The 17857-nt window shown below is 49.1% G+C and overlaps 1 protein-coding gene and 1 long non-coding RNA gene across 13 annotated transcripts in view; one reads left to right on the top strand and one right to left on the bottom strand.

Moving 5' to 3' along the window:
- The window catches only part of ZFHX3 (zinc finger homeobox 3), a 276330-nt gene extending 259708 nt beyond the window's left edge, over positions 1-16622 (bottom strand). For 2 of the 6 annotated variants that reach the window (XM_038007954.2, XM_073015531.1), the window contains exon 1: positions 16427-16622. Coding sequence is in view for 1 of the 6 variants with exons in the window: in XM_007993790.3 (XP_007991981.3) it covers positions 5634-5703 (70 nt within the window). In the remaining 5 variants the exon portion in view is untranslated. Of the gene's footprint in view, positions 1-5633; positions 5744-16426 lie in introns of those variants that run through there. The other 4 variants (XM_007993788.3, XM_007993789.3, XM_038007955.2 and 1 more) reach the window with 3 other exon arrangements.
- LOC140711691 (uncharacterized) lies at positions 5417-9668 on the top strand. 7 transcript variants are annotated; one of them, XR_012092967.1, is made up of 4 exons: positions 5417-5483; positions 6658-7573; positions 7840-7908; positions 8003-9668. It is a non-coding gene; the product is annotated as an uncharacterized lncRNA (long non-coding RNA). The 7 variants fall into 7 exon arrangements; XR_012092965.1 differs by lacking the exon at positions 5417-5483 and adding an exon at positions 5501-5682; XR_012092964.1 differs by lacking the exon at positions 5417-5483 and adding an exon at positions 5715-5807.
- Positions 16623-17857: the final 1235 nt, after the last annotated feature.

Raw genomic sequence — 17857 nt, 5'->3', positions numbered from 1 at the left:
GCCACTCAGAGACTGGAAGCACGGGGAGCAGCTCGGTTCACGTCTACACATATGTGGTTTTTACAGACTTTCAGGAGTTTAAACGCTTCTGAAAAGCGCTGTTTGGATACTGAAGGGAGACAGACTTCGGTATCTGAACAGGCACTTCTATGACTTTTTTGGGGGATGTAGGACTGAGATCAACTCTCAGATTAAGCCCCTTGGTCTTTCTGCACTCAACTAACCTGCCTCCTGCCTCTCCACTAAGGAGATTCAAATGAGAAGACAGAGAGCAACTGCCTCCAAACCGGAATTTTCCTACAGAAATGCAGAGCCTATGATAGGGATGGGCACCAGGAACCATTTATCCAAAACCCAGCCTAACCGATACACTCAGAAGAAGTTTTCTCCAGTCACACTCCCAGATGGAGTCAGGAACAGCCAACAAACAAGCAAAACTGTTCTTCTGCCTCCTCCTTCTTGAAAGAACCCCCATCAAGAAGCCTACACATGACCCCTCCAGTGTGTAAGCCCCAGTCACGCCTAACCACCCCAAATCACCCCAAGTACTCAGTCCCACTCATTAACTAACACTCTCTCCCATAATGCACAGAACAGGGGGTACAGGCAGTCACTGACTCCTGCCCTAGAAGCATGGGGCCAGGGTTCTCACTCCCAGATCAAAGGTTTGTGGCCAAGATAACTTTCGGGACAGTGGATGAAATCAGTGGCAGATGAAAACTCCACCGCCTTTTTCAGAATCCAATGGAGCCAGTTCTCCCACTTCCAATCCAGCCTCCCTGCAGATGACGGAAGGTGATCCATACATTCCTAACTGCTGTCCCAAAAGACTCACTTAACAACTAAACTCCAGGTCACCATTTAAGAAAGCCTTTAAGGCCCTTATGTGATCAGCTTCCTCCCAGAAATCAAGCAGAATAGAAAGTGAGAGGCATCCCAGCACCAGCCCATCTTCTCAAGGGTTGGCCTTGCAAGGGAGTTTCAGTGGCTTCATCCCAAACCACCAGCAGCCAGGAGTAGGGGTGGGAGGGCAGCAGATGTTCTGCCCGCCTTACTGGAAGCTTCAGACCTGACTCCAGGGAGGGAAAAGGATGGACACATCTTAGAGGCAGCACATATGTTAATACCAAAGCTCAAAGAATGCACAGCGGAACCACCTAAGACCTCCAGGACACAGCAAGCCAGCAAAGGCCCCTCTGGGAAGGTACACGTCAAACCCCCCACGCAGTAACACTCATGTTGATGAGACTGCTATGGTGACCCTCTGGTGGACAGGGAGAGGGGGTCACCCAAAAGGCAGATGCAGCCCAGGCATTTTGCCTAGAGGCCAGAAGTCTTGCTCCAAAATGTGGCTGAATTTGCCGCCTCGCAAACTTTCTATGTCTCCCTCCCTGTTTGTATTTGAGCCGTTATTCTTGTAAAAGCAAGAAGCTCCATGAATGAAGGGTGAAAGAAAGGCAGAAACATTAAAGGGAAAAAAAAATCGCCTTTAAATGTTAAAGGCCAAAGTACTTTCCTTGGGCAAATAACTCTCCAGAGACACCCCCGTCACTGCTGAGACCACGGCCTTGTCCTCACCCACCTGTCCCCTGGCCCAAAGAATGAAAACCAGAAACATTCCACTTGTTTCCCTACTTCTGAAGCTTCAGCTCAGTGCTGCTGTCAATCGGCAGTGAGCCTTGCTCTGCACCTCTGTCCTCAGTTTCTGTCCATATAAGAGTTATTTACCATATTAGCCCAAAGAAGCCCTCCAACATCTGATTGCCACTTTGCACATGTTCAAAGAGATCAGTCTGGCAGTCAACTTTAAATCATAGACAAAAGCCATCTGACAGTTGTTGATTTTGTAGTGCTTCTCTTTAATCTGGATTTTGAAAGTAGCTTGCCAGTGAGCCAAGATTTCTGCCTGGGTCTCTCTCGGGGCGGTTTGACACAACTGTAGCTTCTGTGTGCTCCTTTCTCAATCTGAGTGGCCTAAGGACACAGGACACTGTGCTTTGGACAGAACAGGCACCCTTTATGATTTAAACTAGCTCCTGCCAAGGAATTCCCTTGCCTGGATTCTATTAAAACTGGGTTCCCATTTTCCCTGACCACCGTTTTTTAACTCAGGCAGAGGACGGGGGTTCTGAGCTGTGCTGTGATTTCTAATAATAACCATTACCACCAAATTCTCGTACCAGCGCATTTGGATGCCCCTATGAAGTTAACTGTAATGGAATCTGCCTCCCTGTTGTGTTTTTACAGTAACGCCCCCATCCTGGTTAATTGCACCAGCCTTGGGAACCAGAGCAAGGCAACAGGCCCAAACATCACAGAAATAGGCCAGGCGAATAGCAAGCAATCATTTCAATAACAAATGAAAGTATAAACCACAGCACACACTGTACTTCTTCAGGTTACTGACAGGCATCTTCAGTGTGCTGTACAAGTGAGTGTGAGATGGAGTTTACGTAAGTTTTTCAGGCCAGAATCATTGCTGCCTACTTGCAAGTCAAGGCTAAATCATCGAGCTGAGAAACAAGTGAGTTACTCTTAAAAGGTGAGTGTTTGTTTTGAGACAGAGTTTCACTCTTGTTGCCCAGGCTAGAATGCAATTGTGCAATTTCGGCTCACTGCAACCTCCGCCTCCCAGGTTCAAGCGATTCTCCTGCCTCAGCCTCCTGAGTAGCTGGGGTTACAGGCATGCGCCACCACGCTCAGCTAAATTTTGTATTTTTAGTGGAGACAGGGTTTTTCCATGTTGGTCAGGTTGGTCTCCAACTCCAAACCTCAAGTGATCGGCCAGCCTCGGCCTCCCAAAGTGCTGGGTTTACAAGGCATGAGCCACCATGCCCGGTCAAAAGGTAAGTTTTATAAAGACAGCTCACTTTCTTCCCCTTTAAATAATTCAAGCCAGTTCCGTACACTGTTACAAAATGTTGCTTAGTCACTTAAATATTTACTTTTTCGGATGACACTGTTACAACTCTGCAATAAAAATAATTTCACAGGTAAGGGTCTGCTCTGAGCCCTCAAGTATTTCCATATTCTGATACTTTGTAGGCGGAAGAAAAAAAGCTGCTACCCCTGAAAGATACACCAAAAAGGAACAACTGCACACAGTGACAATAAGGACATGTTTCCTGGATGCCAGAACTAAGCCACATCACCGCTAGCCCCAGATAATACTTTTCCAGCAGTCTGTAATCACAGATTTATTCTAATGAACTAACCACTTTTGGGTCACCAAAGATGAGCCAGGCCGGTCCTGGGAGTGTCTAGCAAGCATCATTTAAAGTCATAATAATGAAAACTGAAATCTTGCTTATTTTAGCTCCTTGCCACTGGGCTGTCCAATTGGCACTGAGTTGACACAGCAGTTAAATTCAACCTCAAAGCAGCAAGAAGGCAGGCACTTCACTGTCCTGTTGGGAAGAGCCAGGCAGGGGCCTGTGGAGAGCACCGTTTTACTTGGGCCTTTCCAACCAGCCCTTAACATTCATTTGTGCTATCGAAAAAAGGAAGGAAAGGAACCAAAATTAAGTTTCAGGTGGTTGGGGAAGCAGCATGGATTTATATTATTAGTATGATTATTCTGGAATAGTTAGCAAGTGTTTCTCAATAGTTCCCTGTGCATCAATACTGTTTTCTGGAGAAAAGGAAAACAGTAGCTCTAGTTCATAGAAAGTACAGCCACTCAAAAAAAAAAAAAAAAAAAAGTGAGACGGGGGGTTGAGAAAGGCAAGTGACCCACGTCAAAAAGACAGAAGGTCTCCAAGTCACTTAATTCCTTGTGATTCTGAAAGGGCTGTTTTTAAAGTGTAAAAGTGCTCGCTTCTGCATCTGCTCCATGTTGTTAAATAACACTTGTGTAATTAAATAAAAGGGCCAAGTGTGACCCCAGCCCACTGTGAGAGGCACTTTACATGCTTTCTGAAAACTATGCTGGAAACACCATGCGGACAACTCCTCAGTCCTGTAATTTAGGAAAGGGAGAGAGAAAAAGTTTCTTTGGGCCATCATAGCTACACACTCTCTGAAAGGGTGCCTGCAATGAACGCAAATACAGGTGTGCAAATATCCAGGTATGTACCTCTCTCCAAAGATCCCATTCTTGAAACCCTTCAATTATTTGGAACCGTAGTCTCCTGACTTCCCTCACACCTCACTTTTGCCTTAATTGTTTTTAATGTTTGAGTAGCAAGAGGGATTCCAAATCTCAGGGTGCCAGTGGCTGTTCTGGTAACAAGGAGCAGACTCAGTTCCTTGCTATGGCCTGTCTTGATCAGGTTACCTTGGAAGGTGTATGTTTTCCTACCCAAGGCAGTCCCCGCCACAGCACTCACACATTCTCCTCCAGCCCAGCCTCCTGGAACTCGTGATTTTCAGGGTTTCCCTTGAAACCTATCCAGAAACCACAGCCGTTAACTGAACATGAAGATTTGACACCTCCTGAATTTAGGAATGAGGGGACTCAAGGGGCCAACTCTGCAAACTCGCACCTGCTGCTTGATGGCAATGAAACAGAGTTTCCCCAGCTAGGGTGAGCTTTAAATTATACTCTATTTATTTAGTGACTTGTCTCCAAGGATCTCAAAGCATAGAGAGAAATAAGATGACGTGTAACTTTCTCACAATATACCTTCAAGGCTTTGCCCTGGTGCATTCCGACAAGAAGGCCCCAGTCTGAAGGAGAGGCCTTCCCTTTGTGCCCAGGCAGGGCCATCTGTCCTCTCTGGGGTTATCTGTCAGTGGCTTTTTGGGAGTCTTCAAGGCCTGTTAAATGATACAAATAGAGGGCGGGGGGAGGGACACCCCTCCTGGATTCACCTGCTCACGGCTTTCACTTAAGCCAGTTTAACACATAAGGTACCACTGTGGCACACAATTCCCTCTTAGCACACACCATGCATTGAGCTGCAGTCTTTGCCCTCCAGGCCTTTTCCTATCATAACACAGGTGTGTCCAAGGCAGAAAAGACTATTTTCCAGAAGGTTCGTTTCCCTCCAAGCCTACAATGCTTCTTTTTGTTGATATTGTTTTTCTGCTACTGACCTAAACATAGGCATTCCTCCTCCTTTAACAGGATAAAAATCTTGACTCTCTCCTTTGCATCAGCTCCCCATCCCGCCCTGGCCCAAGGAAATAAATGCTCTGACTTTTCCAAGAGTGCAAAAAAACTAAAATTAGAGGGTGGACAAGATGCTCTCCAAAGGTGCCCTCCAGCTCCAAAACTCTGATTCTCCCTTTAATTACTACACAAGTGCATTCTTCACATAGTTTCGAACTGACCAGTGACTTCTCCAGGGCTGAAAAGGGTGCATTTTTAGGCGGAGGCACCCAAACTTCTAAATGACACCAGTACCACAAGCATTCAGAAGGCAGGAACTAATCCAAAAGCAGACTCAGGAAAGGAGAAGGGAGGGGAGGACAGAGGGAAGGGAAGGAAGGAGGAAGAGCTTCACTGTGTGCCCAGTGGAATTTAGGCGCTCTCACCCTAGGTAGGTGGCAACTGGAGTCTGGGAGTTCAAGTGCATCCAGCCTTCCCTTCCCCCACACGCCCCAAGAGAATGGGAAGTTCAGCCAAGACTCGCAGCACCTGCCCGCGGCTCCAGGCCGGCTGCGCGGACCCGGAGGGAGGCTGCACTCACCTGGCACACCAAGCCTCCACGCACCTCCGGAGGGAGGCGGCACTTGCAGGTCCGGGGGCCGCGCCGCCATGCGCAACAACGGGAAATTCCAGTGGCACCCGAGCCCCGCGCTCACCCACCCCAGGAGGCATGCTCCCCACCTCCCGCTGGCCCCGGGACTCGGAGGTGGCTCTGGTTAGGAGCAGGGGGCCCGGAGACTGGGGAGGGGAGCTCATGTTGGCGGTGGGGCTGGCGGTCGGCCCGTCCCCAGAGGGAGGTCCCCGGGGCGCGGCGGGGATTCACCCACGGGGCGCGGCGCTCGCGTCCCGGTCCCCGGCCTGCCCGCCGCCGCCGCCGCCTCCTCTGCCGCCGCCCGCCCGGAATCGCTTTATGTAAATGAAGCCCAACTCGCAGTTTGCAGCACGCACCGCCCGGGGAAGGGGGGCGGGCGGGGCGGGGGGCCTTCGGGGATCCACATTACACAGCAACAAAGCGGAAGGTTAATTTGAAACTCACAGCCCCGCTGCCGCTCGGCTCCCCGGGCAAAGCCTGACATCTACAGTCGTGCCGGGCGCAGGCCGGGTTGCTCGGCGGCGACCGCGCCCGCCCGCCCGCAGGGACCTGGGGACGCACAGGGACGCGCGGGGCCCGGGCGCTCGGCTGCGCTCGCTCCGCTCCGGGCGCGGGCCTTGGGGCAGGCCAGGGGACCCGCGCACCCGCCTGGGGCCAGGAACCCTCGCTGCTCGGCCTGCGCCGCCCCGGGAACCGGCCCCGGCGGGAACAAAGCCCGGGCCCTCCCGGAGGCGCTGACCCCTCGCTCATCAAAGGTCAGGGGCCGGCCTAGAATCGGGCAAGAAGAAAGGGACGCGCCCTCGGCCACTAAAAGGAGCCTGGGGCCTCCGAACCGGAGCCATCGCTCCCTGGGCCCCGTCCACGTCACAGCCAGGCCACTCTAGTATGGGGACAGGAGCCAATGTGGACAGGAATTTATTGGAAACACACACCCATCCTATTAACTGCTTTACAGAGCACTTCTGTTTTTCAGTTGAAGAAACTTATAAAAACATCCCCCTGTTCTCCGTTGAGAGTTAAGGATAGTTTTTGAGGCCAGAGAAAGAGAAAAGAAGGAGAGATCACTAGAAAGAGAGGAAGAGAAGAAGTGGGAAGAAAAGGAGCTGCAGTCTACAATGGAAGCCTCCAGGCTCCTTAGCCTCACCTTATAAAGCCACATCACCGCAGAGATAGCAAAGATCGTGCCCTTTCCCAGGGAGTTTCTACCGCCAGGGTAAGATTTAAACCGGCCACCCCAGTTGGTCAAAGCGATTGCTGGGCGCCTTTCTATCTCCCTAAGTTCACCTTTTCCAGTTGGTCAAAGCGATTGCTGGGTACTTTTCTATCTCCCCAAGTTCACCTTTTTCCATTCTGATCTGCAAGCTAGCCCCAAAGAAATCTCACCGGAAGTTCTCTGTCCTCCCTGTCACAATCCCACCCTCAGTCTGAATTTACTCCCGATTCTCACAGCACAGAAAGGCACCTGCTTTTACCCTTTCTGAAAACCACCCACCCAGGCTGGCCTTACAGACTGGAGAGTCTTTTCCTCGGGCACAATAATGAACCATGCAAGTGTCAGAAATATAATCAGCTCAAGAGGAGAAGAGCAGTATGTATGGAATTGTATTAGCATGAGGCACACACTGACTCGGGAGAAAGAGGGATGCTTAGCTGGTGAAAACCATCCACCCCCGTATAGAAGGCTTTCTGCACAATGTAATTTGGGTTCCGATTAATGTAAGTATCTAACCTGTTGGGTACAGAGAGCCCTTCTCTACATTTTAGTCCAGAATAGATTCTGGGAAATTTTCCTTTTTTTTTTTTCAGCTAAGACCCTGGGAGAAAAGACTGCCTCCAGGGATCATGTCTGATTAGGGACAAAGGAGGGCACAAGCCCAATTCAGTCACACGTGAGAGCGCGGGGCAGGGGTGGGGGGGTGGGGGGGTGGTAGTGAAGAGCCAGCAGGGAAGGTGGAGGATGAGTTTGCATACCAGACTATGGTCACTGCAGAGCTGCTTCCAGACCACCTGACTTCAGGCCCAAGAACAGGTGGTGTTTTTAAAACACTGTTATTTATTTTGGCCGTATAAGTTGAGAACACCTTAAAGAAAACAATTAATAATTTAATTGAAAAAGTGACTATGAATAAGACATGAAGATGATGTATGCTAGCAGGACCGCAAGCAACACAGAGATGCCTCTGGCAATCTCTTCAGGAAAACGAAGATTCCTTACCTAGGATAGGTAAGGCCCTGCTGGATAAATTAAAGACAACAAGAGAATGTTGATACTCTCAGAAAATCTAATTTTGCTGCTTTGTCTTCATTTTTATTAACAGGGGACAACCTCGTAATCTGATGACATCATGATCCTGGTAGGCCCACAGACAAATACCTCCAATAAAATAAAAGCGAGAAAGCCCAAAGAACAAGCTATTAAAGTAACCTGGGAGGATGCAGCAGTGCCTGGGCAGAAGGCCCGGAGGGGATTTGCCCTAATACTGCCACTGTCCCAAGAAGCAGACCCTGAGACCTGCCTCCTGCACTTCAGAGGCCTGACAAGTAGAACTGAGAGTGACCCTGAGTTCCTTTTCTTTATCTGGCACCAGCTACACACATGATGAGGCCTAGTCAAGCCTGCCTTTGTTCCAGGCAAAAATTTAACAGGTAATCCACAAGCCAGTGATCTATGGTCTCTGTACATTATGGAAATGAGGGACTACACACAAGCTGGGTGTCACCTCTACTAAAACTCATTTTCCTTATTCATAAAAACAATACCTCTTCAGAAGGAACTGGCAACTTCTGCACCTACATACGAAATCGGGAGTTTCTCTGAAATACTCCTTGCAAATTCTATCCTCCAGCTCTGGAAGCCCCGGCTCTTCGGAGGGCAGCTGCCTGATGTTAAACCCACGGCCTACCCAGCAGTGACAGTCTGACATTCTCATCGCTCCATCCTGAACACTGCTGACAAATAAACCCACTCTCAGAAAAGGCAATTCTTCCCTCGCAGTTCTCCATACCCAGTCTCGTCTCATCTGGAAAGCGTAATTGGCAACAGCCGAAAGGATAAATATTTAAAAATAAATCAGGGAGCGCTAACCCCTTCCCTACTCCTCCCCTTACTCACTCTCCAAGCCAGAGGCCTGCCCCCTAACACTGAGCTGGCTGGTAAATTACAATGATTCTACCGAGCCAAACCTGCTTGTCTCTCTCTCTCTCTACACATACACACTTACTAATGCTGTATCCTTCCACTTTTGCAAAGGTAAATATGATCTCTAAGATACAGTGGATGTCAGCATTCTGACTTCCAGCTTAACCTAGGCTCTCTTTTCACAGTACAGCTGGGTTTAAACAGATTTGTGCACCCTTCCGGGTTCTTCTATTTTTATTAAATTATATGTAGACATGGATTTTTAAAACAAGTGTTTAAATAACCTGGAGGCTTTAACAAAGAAAAATCCAGAAGAGGGCAAGAAATAAAAACAAACGTTCCTGAAATAAACAAGGAACCATTTGGAGCTGAATTTCGCACCATGGCCTGAGTTCACCCCATGATTTTGAGGCAGTTATATTTAGGGGCCTGGTACCCGCTGGGTGGCCAGGCCTTCCTGGGTATGGAACAGAATGCAGACCTTCCTCAGAACAGCTCACATTTGCCTTCATAACCATTGGAAGCTGGTGTGCCAAGACCTGCACACAGATGTTTTGATTCACATTTTTCTCCTGAAGCCTCAAGGCCTCCATCCATCCCTACAGTGCTAATTCCATAGATTAATTTTTACCCCCAAATCATAGGTGGAACATTATCTAATTTCCTTACCCACCCTCCCCAGCTCAGGTGCTAAATCTGTCCATGATATCCCACAAGAAAGACACAAATGAGTAACTATTTTTTAAAAGCTGTGATTCGGGAGAGTTTTTCTAAATTAATTTTAAGTTACAAAGCCCCAAGTTTTAAGGAAGCCAAAATAAAGAAGTTGCCTTAAAACAGCTTTACATGTTGCGTAAAGAACTCTCTTTCTCGCTCCTTCTTTTTTAAACAAAAATATTATTTCTGAAAGGGCAAAGGGAATTTGCCATGCAAGACTTTTATACCCAGGGGGATTCTTACATTTGTGTTTCTAAACCTTGAAATTGAGAATTTTAATGAAAAGGCGGACAGATGCTTAAGGACAGCATCGCAATCTCGGTCCATACATTACAGGAGAGAGAGGTGCTTTGTTTGGGGCCAAGAAAAAAGAGGTGGGACTCCTATTTTGTTCATAGGCCATCCCCACCGTCTGACATATCCCTTTACAGTCAGTCTGATGCTAACCACTGAATTCTTGGAGGGGAAGCAGGTTGGAAGGAGAAGAAAGGAAAAGGGAAACAGAAGAGGAAAAGAAATGGGTGAGGGGATACTGCCTGTTTATATAAATTGTAGATTTTTTTTAAAAAATTCTCAACACAGTATCCGTTACATAGTATGCACCAAGAGCACTTCCACACGTGAGTTAAAACGATCCATTAAATGCTATATCGAAAGTACAACAACCAGGGTTGGAGTTTTTTGTTTTTTTTAATGAAGAATTCATTGAGGTTTGCAGTTCTCCCCTATTAAGTTTCTAAGGATGGGGCACAAGACGTGAAGATAGACAAAAGATGACCTTTTTCAGGCTTTCCCCCAAATAATTCTAGAATCCTATTTTCTTATCTTTTCATTTTAGGGCATTTGGGTTCAAAAATCTGTGCTAATCTGACTTCAGAGCCCCCGAGCTGAAAAATTCACATATCCTCCAAGTCAGCCAGTGTTTTAGAATTTGGATTTCTATTGAGGCTGTTCCAATCGCCAGTGAGGCCTACGGTAAAAACGTGCTTCATGCTGTTTCGTTTGTCTCTCTGCAGACAAATAGAAACTGTGAAATTTAAAGAATGGATGAAAAAAAGAAGTCTAAAACAAAGAGGTTAAAAAAATAGGACAAATGTTTTTGCTTTTCTGTCTCCCCGGAGCAATTGTTTGGGGAAGTCTGCATTGACAATAACCATGAGAAGGCCATCTAAAGGCGATGCGCACACAAGGGGACTCCTTGCCTGCTGCCTTTGGTCTGGGAGAAAAAGTACCTTAGCTCCGTTCTCCAGAAACAAAAGGCCAGGGCCACGGAAGGGGGGAGAGGTGACAGGGGCTTTCACATGGAGCCAAGTGTCAATGCTGGTTCATTTTTCACCCGTCTTAGTTGGAAAGCAGCTCAGGGAACTTCCTAATGACTGCTTTTCCCTCTCTCCCTATTATTTCTAAACCTAAAAGAACAAAACAATAATATTTTTTTTTAACCTAAAACCCATCATTCTATTAGAGGAAAGCCTTTGGGGCCTATGCAGTCAGATTTTCCTCTTTCCTTTCCTCATCCTACTTTTTTTTTTTCCTTTTTGGAGGGGTTTCCAACTGTAGATCACATGGAAATAAGAGACACTGGACATTATAGTCATTTTTAGTAACACCAGAACGGCCTTTATATCTACGAAAAGGCAGGAAACGGGGAGAAAACACACATGTACAAAAAACCCAACAGGGATAGAAGGCAGTGGTGGGGAGGCTGCGGGGGCAAGGCCTTGAAACACTTTCTTTTTTTCACAGCATGAAGTCCACTAATGCCAGCTTCAGATTTGCAACTGAATCAAAGTCTCTGAGTCGTCATTACAAGGTTTTTCGGTGGGTGGGGGCATGGAGAAGTGGACAATAAGGATGTATTAAAGACACAGACAAGGTGTGGCAGGGGCAAAGTGGGGGGAGGTGTTACAAAGAAAGGAAGCTGAGATGAATCACTGCGTGCCATGAAAATACCAGGGCGAGTGGATGTCGGAGTGTTTAACCAGATTTGAAGCTGGAAGCATCTTCCCCAGCGGGCAAACCCTAGGACGAGGCACAGCCACGCGACCCTCAGCCTTTGAACCCAGACCTGGCAGCTTAGGAGCACACTCCCTCTTCCCCAGGCAGCCACAGGCTCTGAGCTGAAAGGCAAGGTGGGGGTAGGGATGAGAGGGCCCTGCAAAGAAGAAGCACAATCAACAACTCAAATATGAACGGAAATGACGTCAGCAAAGTGAAGGACCTGTTTACTGCAGATCAAAACAAAACAAACTTCCAAACCTTTTGTGTACACAAGAGAACTCTATAAAAAGCCTTCCTAAAATGTCACCAGGGTCGACACATCGGCATCCTCACAAGAAAACGCATGACAGTTACCATGGGGGGAGGGGGGAGGAAAGGGACTGAAGGGAAGATGATCTGGGGGGCTGGGGGGGAGGAGGGATAAAGCCAGAAGGAGCCAAAAACCCAGTTGCTACTGCCCCCTCTGCTGATCCTTAATATTTATTGGTGTTTATAATCTAAAAGCCATGCTCCACGTTTCACTTAATACAAGGCCAGACAGTGTTGTCTAATGAGGCAGCATTACAATCAGCTTGTAATACTGAATTTTTAATGCTGCCAAGGATTCTGTTACATAATAATATGAAAAACAGAAGCTGAAAGTGGGCTCGCAGGGGACAGGACATTCGAGGTTCCAGGCAGGCGAGCGCCACCAGCCCGGCTCCCCTCCCCCACACCCGCCCCCCTACTTTCTGACGTGCAATCAACCCTCCATCCCGATACAGGAGGTCGGTGTGGAGACCAGGAGGATTTTTTCTTAGGAAATCCACACTTTTCATTATTGTTGTTATTATACTCTCATCCGAAGTTATAGCTCAAGAGTTTGAATTCTAGCTTCTCTGGGGTTAGAGGTCTAAAATGAAAATTAATTTTTTTGGAAGAGGGGGCGAAGAGACAATACAGGGGAGGAGAGGGGTAGCTTATTTTAAGCAAACCAAGAAATTTGAGAGAAAAATCACAGAGGGAGAAAGATCTTGGGGGGGTGGGGAGGGGATAGACGTCTGCCGACCATATTCACAGCTGCCGCACTCAGTTTACATTGGTGTAATTTAAAAGCATATATATAGCCGCCGTTGCTCCTCTCTGTAATACCCCAACACTGTAAATCTATAACCACTGCAATGATTTAGTGATTAAAAACATGATAACATATTGTGTAACTGCAAACCACAGAAACCCTGCCAACTCTCTCTCTAAGATAAAGGGGAAAAAAATACAGAAAATGTGTTGCTTGCAGCCATCGTCCTAAACCCCAAAAGATTTTAATAAAAGAACCTATACAGCAGATGAATTGCAAAGGGGTGAGTGAATTCTGTGTGAAGCCAGCAAAGGGAGAAAAAAAAAAAAAGGCAGCTTTATGTGGGATTCTTTTCCTTGTACTAACAAATTACGACCTAAACATGCCTTTTCTTTTCTCTCTCTCTCTCTTTTTTTTTAATAGTTTGTTGTAACTGGAATAACTGGTCTTGTGCACTGTCTTGCATATTCAAAGCTGCTTTGTAACCGGATCTAGAGACCCAACCTTATTTGCCTGAACTCAATAGGGGTTTTTTCTCCCCCTCCTCCCAAGTTTTGTTTTGGATTCGGTATTGTGGGTTTTCTGTTGTTGCTGGGAGCCTATGTCTATGCAGGCAGAGGCTCTGCTGCCTTTAAGCCACAGACCAAACACCTGAAAGGGGGAGGCACAATTTGTAGAATGGCAGGAGGAGCCTAAAATATACACCAAAAAATAAAATCAAAGCAGCTGTAGGGGTTTTGGCCTCTGAGCAGCTGACCTGACCCCGTTCTGTATATTCTTTTATTTCCCCATTGCAGGATTCCTGCACCTTGGGTCAGATTCAAACTCAATGTGACCCTGAGGAGAAGGCAGTCACAGAGCCCTGGAAAGCTGCTCCATATTTAACAGGGGTGGGGGAAGTACGTGCATATGCATCCAGACTCCCCCAGTGAAGACACACGGTGCAGGCGTACACACGCACGCACACGCACAAATACACACACACACACACACACACACACACACACGTCAGGACTGCCAGGCCAAGGGACCAGCTCCACCCCAGTTTCCTTGGGTCACACCACTGGAGAGCCTGAACTCTCCTTGCGGGCCCCCAAAATCCTCATACCTACAACTCTACACACACACACACACACACACACACACACACACACGCAGAGAACACCACTCCTCCAGAGGCTTTATATGTTTAAAAAGTCCACAGATCTGAATCGCCTCCTCTCTGGACCGGAGCAGGGCAGTTTATTCAGAGAAATCAATAGGAAAGAGCATTTGCAAATATTTATATAAGCCCTGTGCGTTTCAGCATTAAGTAATTAAAAACTAAAATCCAAGGAGGGGGAAGGGAGACACACAGACAGAGGAAGGCTGCTGGCCTAGAGTGGGTTTTCCTGCCCACACCTCATCTTCCCAAACCGCAATCCTTTCAAAACTGACTCCGTGTACACTTTTTACGAAATCCTCTTCGTGCACCATTTGCTAGACTATTTCAAAATCATCTCCAAATATGGATTCACCTACCACCAAGCTTTCAAGACTGGGTCTGTATTCTTTCTCCTCTCATACAAACACAGCAACTCATATTTTGACACTGCTTCAATCTCTAGTATATTCTTTTATTTTCCTATCTCTAATTTACCTGCTCCAATTAAAAAAAAAAAAAAAAAAAAAAAAAAAAAAAAAAAAAAACCTAACATTGTAAGATGAGAAGAGGGCCCCCAAAGTGCTCATTCAATAAGCAAACTCCCACCCCCTAGGTCTCCTGAATACCCCCCACTTCCCTGAACCCACAGGATATCCACCCTTTGAGGGTTCAGTTCCTGAAACCCCCACAAGTAAACAGATTTGAAAAAAAAAAAACTTCAGCAAAATGGGAGTTTTAGAATGAGGCACTGTGGAGTGGACTTCCCTATACTGTTCCGGAGGGCTGGGCAGTAAATTCTGGTTGTTCTGCCTCTAAATCCTCCCTAAGAAACCAAGCAAGACGCTGGAGCACCCACGCTGCAGATAGGGTAGAAATTTACAGTAAATGTAGGTACACGATTGCAGCACGCTGCCCTATTGATTATGCAGATTGTGATCAATCTTCTCCCCTCGCCCATTGCCCAAGCCTCTTTCGGAGGACCTCCAAATAAGTTGGTCTGCAACTAGCTATTCTCCCAAAGTAGGGAGAAAAAAAGTAATTTTTTAAAAAACATAATAAATCCTCAATTGTCCCCACTGAAAGGGCTCGAGTCTTTTTTAAATTCCAAAGTGAATTTATGTTCTATAATTTGCATTACAGCCAAGCGATCACCGTCTGTCATATTCTTCAAAGGTACTTAACAAACTGCCTTTTAAAAGTCACTAGAACTGGAGGCCAGAAAAAGGCAATCAGCATGCTCCGTCCATACAGTGCTTAGATCAAGTTTCAATAATTGAGACCAATAAAAATTGTCATATTTACCCTACGTGAAAGCAACAAGGGGGAAAAGTTAAGACTGGGTGCCTTTTGAAAGCGCTTGTAATCAAAGAATTTGCCACAGTCGAAAGAATAGCACAACATTGGACAAAAGTCAGATTCTAAGCAACAGCTTCATTCGTAAAGTGATATATATACATATTTTAATTCAAGTTATACAAGAACCCTCCGAGTACTGAGTCCATACACAATTATATACACTGCATGAAATACACTTAGATCTACTCTCCAATAGATATGCAAAAAGATGTACATTAAAATGCATAATGTAAAATTCAGGAACACGGTTTTTGCATTGAGTGGAGCCGGGCGAGGGGTGAGAGTGGGGAACCGAACGTAAACCATCCCAGATTCGCGAGAGCAAAAAAAAGAAGAAAGAAAAGAAAAAGAAAAAAGGCATCCTCGGATGTCTCTGAGCTCAGCTGGCGGAGGAAGGCCGGCCAGGCGAGGTCTGGCCCTGGCCAGCGGCGCAGCCCGGAGCCCCCGGGAGCCCCTAGTGTCCAGGGCAGAGCCCCCTCTGGGCGCTCGCGGCGCTGCCAGTGGGGCAGGGCAGAGAGCGCGCAGGTAGAGGATCGCGCGGCCGCCTCGCCCCTTCCGGGACCCTGGGGCTCCGATCGGGCTCCCGCGTCCCCGGCAAGTCGAGCCCCGGCGCGGAAGGCGCTCGCCCGGCCGCCCGGCCAGCGGTGGCGGCCGCGGCAGCAGCAGCGGCTGCACCCGCGGCGACTGCTCCGGTCCGGGTGCGCGCCCCGCGCGGCGGCTCAGCCCCGGGCCACGGCGCCTCTCGGGGTGGGGCAAAGTTGGGGGCCGGGAGCGGCGGGGGCGGGGGTGCTCGGCACCGCGGACCCCCCCACACTCCCCCCACAGCCGGCCGCCGCCTTTGTCTCTGAGCTGGGACCCCGGCCGCCCTCCCGCCCTCGGCCCGCGCCCCGGCCGGCCCTGCCTGGCGGCGCCGCCAAACTCGCCGCGCGGGCCTCGCCCCGGGCGCCTCCACCCTCCCGGGGGTCGCCAGCGGCCGGCGGCGGCGGCGGCGCGGGGGCCGGGGAGGAGGGGGCGGCCCGGGCTCGGCGGCGGCGGCGGCGGCGGCGGCGGCGGCAGCGGCGGGAGGAGGAGGAAGAAGAAGAGAAAGAGAAAGTTTGGCGCAGGGGGAAGGCGAGCGGGACGCAGCGAGCGAGCAGGGCGCGGGCGCGGGGAGCGCGGGCGGCGGCGGCCGGGCGCGGGAGCCGGGAGGGGGCAGGACGAGCCCCATGCAAAGCAGCCCGGGCGCCCCGAGGAGCCCCGCGTCCGGGCGGTGGCGGCGGGAGGAGGAGGAGGAGCAGGCGGCGGCGGCGGCGGGAAAAAAAAAAAAAGAGGGAAAAGTTGCCACTTACGCGGTTGCTTCTCCGGCGGCGGCGGCTGCAGCGGCGCTGCTGGCGACGGCGGCGGCGGCGGGAGCTGGCGGCGCTTTTAATCCCGAAAAGAGGCGCTCGGGCCGCGGAGCCCATCAAGGCAGCAGCGGCGGCTGGCGGGGGTCGGCGGCGGCGGAGGACGCGCTGCTGGCGGCGGCGGCGGCGGCGGCGGCGGAGCTGGAGCGCGCTCGGCGGAGCCCGGGGCGGGAGGCGGCCGCAGCCGGGGAGCCGGAGCCGCCGCCGCCGCTGCCGCCGAGCAGCATGGTTGGCGGGGAGTTTACAGCCCCCGGAGCGGGCAGGGGCCACGGAGGAGAAGCGGCGGCGGCGGCGGCAGCGGCTCTAGGCTGTAATTGGGATGCAAAGCAGGCGGCGGCGGCGGCGGCGGCGGCTGCGGCCGGGAGGAGGAGGAGGAGGAGGCGGCGGCGGTGGCGGCTGCAGCGGTCGGAGGGGACGCGCTGGAAGTGGGAGCTGATGAGTGAAAAGAAAAAAAAGTCTTTGGATCTTTATTCTGCTAATTAGTTTCCTGCAAAAAATGGCTGTGATTAATTCAGTGCGCATGTGCTTCATTACCCAGGCACGACGGGAAGGGCTAATTAGCCACCTTCTGGATCAATAAGATTCAGCAAAAAAGAAAAGGGGGAGGTGGAGGGAGGCAGAGGGGAGGAAGGGAGGAAAAAAAAAAAAACCAGGGGAAAGTGATGAGCAGGGCAAGGAGAGCAGGAAGAGAGGATGGGAGAAGAGCCTAGGAAGAGGGAGAGAGGCACCAAAAGTTTATGCATGTATTAAAAACACACACACACGACACACACACGAGCGCGCACACACACACACACGCACACACACACCGAGAAGTGGAATGCATAGGAGCAACAATAGGAACCTGGCTAAGAATTTTTTTTAAGATTTTTTTTCTTTCCTTTCTTCTCCCCCCCTTCCCTTTTCTTATTCTTTTCCCCTTTCTCTCTCTCTCTCTCTCTCTCTCTCTCTCTCTCTCTCTCTCTCTCTCTGTCTCTTTAAGCAAATGCAGCAATGTTTAGATTAACTAGGAAAAGAGCATCTCCAAAGAAGGGGGGCATTAGTGGAGGGGGACAGCTTAGAGTAAAGGTTTAAGTGAAAGAGCAGAGACTTAGAATAGAGACCACTTTAAATTGCAAATCTGAGATTTTTTAACTGAAGGAAAATTAACTCCCCCCCAAATCAGAGGACGAATGAGGAAAATATGGAGAAAACTTTTAACACATACCATAGACTAGACAAATAATATATGTTAATTTTGTCTTCTGAAATAAGACGCAATCAATCTCTGGTTCTTTAGAAGGAGAGAAGAGAGGTGTGGTGATTAAAAGAAATAAAAGGGAGAAAGTGAATCAGAACTGAAAGGGGATAACTTTAGGAAAGACAAGAAAAGGAAAA

Source organism: Chlorocebus sabaeus, chromosome 5 (assembly GCF_047675955.1).
Source record: "Chlorocebus sabaeus isolate Y175 chromosome 5, mChlSab1.0.hap1, whole genome shotgun sequence".
NCBI classification, from domain to species: Eukaryota; Metazoa; Chordata; class Mammalia; order Primates; family Cercopithecidae; genus Chlorocebus; species Chlorocebus sabaeus.
This window is presented reverse-complemented; position numbering and strand designations above follow the sequence as displayed.